The sequence below is a fragment of the Octodon degus genome, unplaced genomic scaffold, assembly GCF_000260255.1.
Source record: "Octodon degus isolate 3935 unplaced genomic scaffold, OctDeg1.0 scaffold00012, whole genome shotgun sequence".
NCBI lineage: Eukaryota > Metazoa > Chordata > Mammalia > Rodentia > Octodontidae > Octodon > Octodon degus.
Window position 1 is genome coordinate 14,783,333 of NW_004524588.1, and position 6,078 is coordinate 14,789,410.

The window sequence follows — 6,078 nt, forward strand, 5'->3', positions numbered from 1 at the left end:
GCGCCGCTTTTCCGCCGCCGCCATGCGCCTCCCGCCCGCGCTGCTCCTCCTGCTACAGCTCGCGCCGCTCCGGGCCGCAGCGGCCCCCGAGGCCGCGGTGAGCGCGTCGCGCAGCCTGGTGTGGGGTCCCGGGCTGCAGGCGGCCGTCGTCCTGCCGGTCCGCTATTTCTACCTGCAGGCGGTCAGCGCACAGGGCCAGAACCTCACTCGCTCGCCCCCAGGTAGCGTCGGGCCGCCAGCCCTTGTGGACCCCGCCGCCCGGGAAGCTGCCGGTGGCCCGCGCCGCGCCCCTTTGGGGCGGTGGGGCCCTTTCTCCTCTCGGATGACCCCAACTGTCCTCCAACTGGACCCGGTGTAGGGAGGGGAGTGGCCGCCAAAGCCTGTTAAAACCCAGGCGCGGTGGCGCACGCCAGTAGTTCAGCGCTCGGCAGGCAGAGGCAGGAAGATCGCCACGGGTTCGAGGCCAGCCTGGGCTACGTAGTGAGTTCGAAGGCCATCCTAGACTATTTGTGGAGTTCCTAGCTCAAAAAAAAAAAAAAAGTCCATTGAATGAATGCATGAGTCCAGGGGCCCTTCCGCATTTTAAGTGCGTGGAATGGCGCCCAGGGTGTTAGGATGAACGCAGGGTGAGTCACGTGTGGGAGGGTGGTCCTCCGCCTCCGACCCAGATGCCTAAAGGGTTAGGGCATGGGGAGTGCCTTCGCAGCAGGCATCCTTGGCGACATCTCGGATTACTGGGATCCTGAAACCAAGGACTCTTAAAGAAGTCAGGGCGCTGGGCACAGGCAGTTTTACACTGTTTCATTTCTCTATAGTTTTGAGTTCTTGAAAGCAAGTTAAGGGGATTAGTGAAATTTAATAGAAATCATTCGACTTTTTCTCAACAGAAGATGGTCTTACCCAGAACCTCTTTTAATGTGTGTTCCTCTCACCTCCACGTTTTACCTTTGCAACTTCTTAATAACTTGTCCTGCTGGTTTTAAATTGCTGCCAGTCAGGATTTGCTAATTTATATCAAAGTTTAGGGCACCTGCCAACTGACACCCTGTATCATCAACAAACAAACCATCAGAATAACCCAGTGGCTGGTCCACTGGTAGTGTGGCTGGAAACTTCACTTACCTTCCTAAAGGGGGCCTGGGGTGTGGGGCTTCCAGGAAGGGGGGTGGGTAGGAAGAGTAATTTGAGTAACCCAAAGTGAAGGATTTTAAGAGTGCAATGTGAATTTAAATTTTCTTTTTGAATTCACCCATCCAACAGGGACTCATTTGCTATCTACGTACTGTGCTTGGTAATCGTGCTGGGGATATAAGACATTTACAACTTGTTGGGCAAGTTGAAATAACTCCGCATCACTGTACTGTTATTGCTAACAAACAAGGGTTCCAGTTCCGTCCCCAATACTTGGGGGCCGGGGGCATGGAGAAGAAAGAAAAAGAAGGGGCCGCCAGATAGTTCAGCAGACTAAAGCGCCTGCTTAGGCAGAACACGGAGGCCTGGGTTCGATCGACCTGCCCTGCCGGCGCCGCCCACAGGGCAGGCTGATAAGGTGATTGAGACAGGGTGAGGTGGTGCACACCTGTAATCCCAGCGCTTGGGAGGTTGAAAACGAGAGTAACTATGAGTCTGATCTATGTAGTGAGACCCTGTAGACCCTTTTCTAAACACAGAAAGGAAAAAAGAAAAGAAAGTAGTGTGTAGTAGAAACACTGCAGAGGTGTGCAATCGGCCTGGGACACCTAGGAAGATTTCTAGGGTAGAAATCTGAAGGGTGCCAGGGTTTGCTTACAGGCAGACAGATGGCTGGTGCAATTGCCTAAAGCAGAAGAATGTGGAGTTCAGGAAAATAACTGAAGATGCCAAGCAAAAAGAGGAATTCAGGCTGTCGCAGAAAATCTTTAAAGACCTTGAAGGCCAACCAGAGGTTATCTTTAGAAATGAAGGAGAACCCCTGAGGAATATTGAGCTGAGTGGTAACAAAAAATCTGCCTCTTCCTTAACTACTTCAGGGACTTGTTTTGGTTTTTATTTTTTTAGAGAAAGGTTCTCACTATGTACCCCAGGCAGATCTTGAGCTCAAGATCCCACAGCCTCCACCTGCCACAGTGCTGGCAGTACAGGCCCATGCTGTCATTAAGGGAGACACTGTCAGATAGGCACTTTCATCTTGTGCACATTAGGGGACAAATTAGTAAAATGTTCCTGGACAATAATTTTTCTGTATCACTTGGAGGAAATCCTAATTTGGTTAAAGATTTAGGTGCAAGAATATACCCGTAGTGCTAATTATTTATTATAATTATGATAATAGCCAACCATAAGTTAGTTGCTAAATATACTTGATCTTAGCCAAAAGGCTTTGAAGGGATGGTAATTCCTAAAAAGTGGGATGTGTTCATATAATGGAATGTTTGATGGTCTTGGAAAGTAACCTTTTAGCCAGGCTTGGTGACCCACCCCTGTAAGCCCAGGACTTGGGAGGCTGACGCAGGAGGATCACCGCAGGTTCTAGGCCAACTTGGGTTAGGTAGTGAGTTTAAGACCAGGCTGAACTATGTAGTACGACCCTGTTTCAAAAAGTAAAAGTTCCTTTTAGATTTCACAAGTTATCCAAGTAGTCGAGTTTGCAGAAACGAAAATAATGGTTGTTGGGAGAAGGGTGGAAATGTAAGTTGCTAAATGGGTATAGAGTCTCCAGTTTTGCAAGGTGAAAAAAGGTCAGTAGATCTCTTGTACAACAATGTAAATATACTTAACACTCTGAACTATGTAACACATATCCTTAAACATAGGGTGGTTTTTGGGATACAGCTTAGTGGTAAAATGTTTGCTTGGCACATTCAGGACCTTCATTTTGGTCCCTAGCAAAAGGGCAAATGTTTGGATGGTGGACTTTATGTTGTGTGTTTCACACAATTTCAATGTTTAAAATAATTTAACATTTTGAAAGATTGTTTAATGATGTTTATATCAGGTTAAGGGAACACCTGAGGTAGCTACACACCCTACCACAACCTGTTATGATGGCAGAAAGGCTGGTGCATCTGCCCAACATGGGTTTCTGGGCAGCAGCCAATCAACAGCAAGGAAAACTGAATAACACTCTCAGATTGGCTACTGGGAACACACTGCCAAAAAGACAATTGCAAAAAAAAAAAAAAAAGACAATTGCAGGAATTGCAGGGCTGCTGAGAGGGTTCTGTGGAATAAGTGCTTCCCTGGCAAGCACAAGGGTCTGAGTTCAATCTCCGGTTCCGCCAAAAAAAAAAAAAAAAAAAAAAAGAGACAATTGCCGGGGATATTTGCAGTTTCAGCAAAACTGGAGCAAAATTTTTCTGAGAAAATCATTAGGGTCTAAGGAATCAAACTCTGAATCCCGACTTCAGAGGAGTATATGTTACACAATTCAGACACCATTTCTAATACTGTCATGTTATTACCTTTTATATCATCCCCCATTTTTTAAATTATGGTTCATTTATTTGAACAGATTCCTTGATAATCTTGCCAGAGTTGTTTGGAGGATCCTAAGATGTCTGAGTTTGGTATTTGATTACTTAATTGTGAGGTGTCAGATGCTGCATTATTGTAACTAAACTGAAGAGACTGAGAAATATTTTTGCTGACCTATAAAAAAATAAATAAAACTATGCTTAGCAGAAGGATTTGGAATTTGGTTTAAAAAGAAAAACTTTCTTAGGCATGAGGGCTATTTGGTATTGAAATAGTTAAGAAGGAACACATATAATTTGCAAGGAGGAAAGTGAATGACCACACAAGTCTCTCATTCTTAGAGTTCCTGAATTTTTAATTGCCTAATCTTTAGTGCTGTTTAAAGAAGAAAATATCAAAGAGGCTGTTCATTTCTTTTTTGCCTTTTTTAAAGTCGATTTTGTTCATTCAAAAAATATTTATTAAAGGACTAATCAAATGTTAAGCCAGATCCTTGGTTTGAAGATATGAGCAGGGCATAATTCCTGGCCTCAAAGGTTCTTCCAAGGTGAAATACTCCTTGTTTATCATCAGTGCTACAGGACAAAGTAAATCCTATAAAAATATATCTGTCCAATAATTAAAGCATAATAAGTGGAAGTGGGAGAGTTATTTGTATTTCTTTCTCTTTCAGGCCAAACGCTATTCACAGTAGTAGTCAAACCTCTTTCACCTAAAGAGGTAGTCCGGATTCATGTCCCTCAGCCTTTAGATAGGAATGATGGGACTTTTTTGGTGCGCTACAGAATGTATGACAGTGTCAACAAAGGGCTGAAGATAGAAGTGCTTTATGGTGATGAACATGTGGCCCAGTCTCCTTATATTTTGAAAGGTAAGTGATTATTAATAACAAGAACTGACCTTACATGGAGGTGTCATGCCTTTCTGAGTGGGTTATCCTTGGCCCCAAAGTCATGTTCAACAGTATAAACATTATAAATCTACCACCTGATGTTTAAAGAGATTTTTCTTTCTTTTTTTTTCTTTTTTTTTGTGGTACCAGGAATTGAACTCAGGATCCTCTGCTTGCCAAGTAAGCACTTACTCTACTGAGGTATCTCCCCAGCACCAAAGGAGATTTAAATGACAAGAAAAAGTATATTTATCCATGTAGTTAACATTTCCATCGCTATTCATTTGTGTAGATACATATTTCTATCTAGTGCCATTAATCTGTCTAGAGGATTTTCATTAATGGTATCAGTTAGAGTTCACTAGATGCATAAAAGATTTGCAAGCTTATAATGGCCACATGCAGAGCCAAGAGTGAAAGAATGCAAAAGGGCTGTCTGGGTGCTAGAGAGTCAGAAGGGCAGTCAGAGGTGGAAGACCTGGAGCTCACTGCAGAGTCCCAGTAGGGTCTGGGTTGGGAAGGGAATGCAAAGAGTCTACACTGGAAGGCTGAAGAGTCTGCTCTAAAAGCTTGGAGACAAACATCTAAAGGTGATGACAAAGAGCAGAGCTAATCCAAGAAAGGAGATGTGAGTCCTCCTTTCCCTTTTTATTCTATCCAGGCTGCAAGCCTATTGGTTGGCAGCACCCACACCCAAGGTGGGTCTTCCTTCTTCAGTGAGTCCATCATCCACTCCTAGAGCTATGAGGTGCCAGTCAGCTGGGCTTTTAAGTTCATCCATGTATTTTAGGTATAAATAATGATCATATTCATCATGAAGAATTTGTACCTCTACATGCCATAATTTAATTCTTTTTTTCCCCCATTCTCCTCTCCTCCCTTCAACCCCTCTTTGCTGGGCATTTCTTATGCACACTGACACCATAGTTAACTATCCTATTACCATTTGTTGGACAGGGCACACTGGTGGTAAATTGTTCCAGCTTTGGCATTTTTGAAAAATCTTTTACCTTCATCTTTTTAGCTATAGAATTATAAGTTGATGTATTTTTCCCCTTTTCATTACTTTTAAAGAGGCAACTCTACTCATTTTATAATTTCTAATTACTCATTTCTAGCAAGAAGTAAACCATGATCCTTGTCTTTGTTCTTTGGTACTGCTTTTAAGGTTTTTCTCTTTATGAGTTGGGTTTTTTAATTAGGACATAATGTTGACATTCCTTGGACAGGGACATGATTGCTAATACATGCTCATTCCTTTTTTGTTATTCCCTTTCTCTTTCCTTCCTCCCCTCCCTCCTTCTCTTGACCCCCTTCCCCTTTACAAAACTTTTCTCTGTGCTTCCTATTGTCTATCTTTTATTTGGCTCTTTATTCATACTTCTCATGTAGGAGAAACCACATGATGGTTCTGTGTGTGATTTATTTGCCTGAGCATTACAGCCCCAAGGTGCATCCATTTTCCTGCAGATGACTCGAGCTTATCTTTCTTTATGGCAGTTGGGTACTGCACTGTATAAATGCCATAGTTTTCTTCATCTGTTCATGGACATGTAGGCCACTTCCAAGGTTTAGCTATTATGAGCTGCGCTGCTGTGAGCAGGGATGTGCACGGATCTCTGTACTATTACTATGTCACTAACTCTTTGGGGAAGAACCCCTCGGAGGGGCTAGCCGGCCCGAGCGCAAGGACCCCTCGGAGGGGCTCGCCGGCCCGAGCGCAAGGACCCCTC

At 43.8% G+C, this 6,078-nt stretch overlaps 1 protein-coding gene across 1 annotated transcript in view; it reads left to right on the plus strand.

The window, feature by feature from the left end:
• The first annotated feature begins 6 nt into the window (after positions 1–6).
• The window catches only part of Kdelc2 (KDEL motif containing 2), a 17,523-nt gene continuing 11,451 nt past the window's right edge, over positions 7–6,078 (plus strand). The window contains exons 1-2 of the mRNA XM_004626218.2: positions 7–221; positions 4,127–4,324. Coding sequence (XP_004626275.1) covers positions 23–221; positions 4,127–4,324 — 397 coding nt within the window. The 5' untranslated portion in view covers positions 7–22. The remainder of the gene's footprint in view (positions 222–4,126; positions 4,325–6,078) is intronic.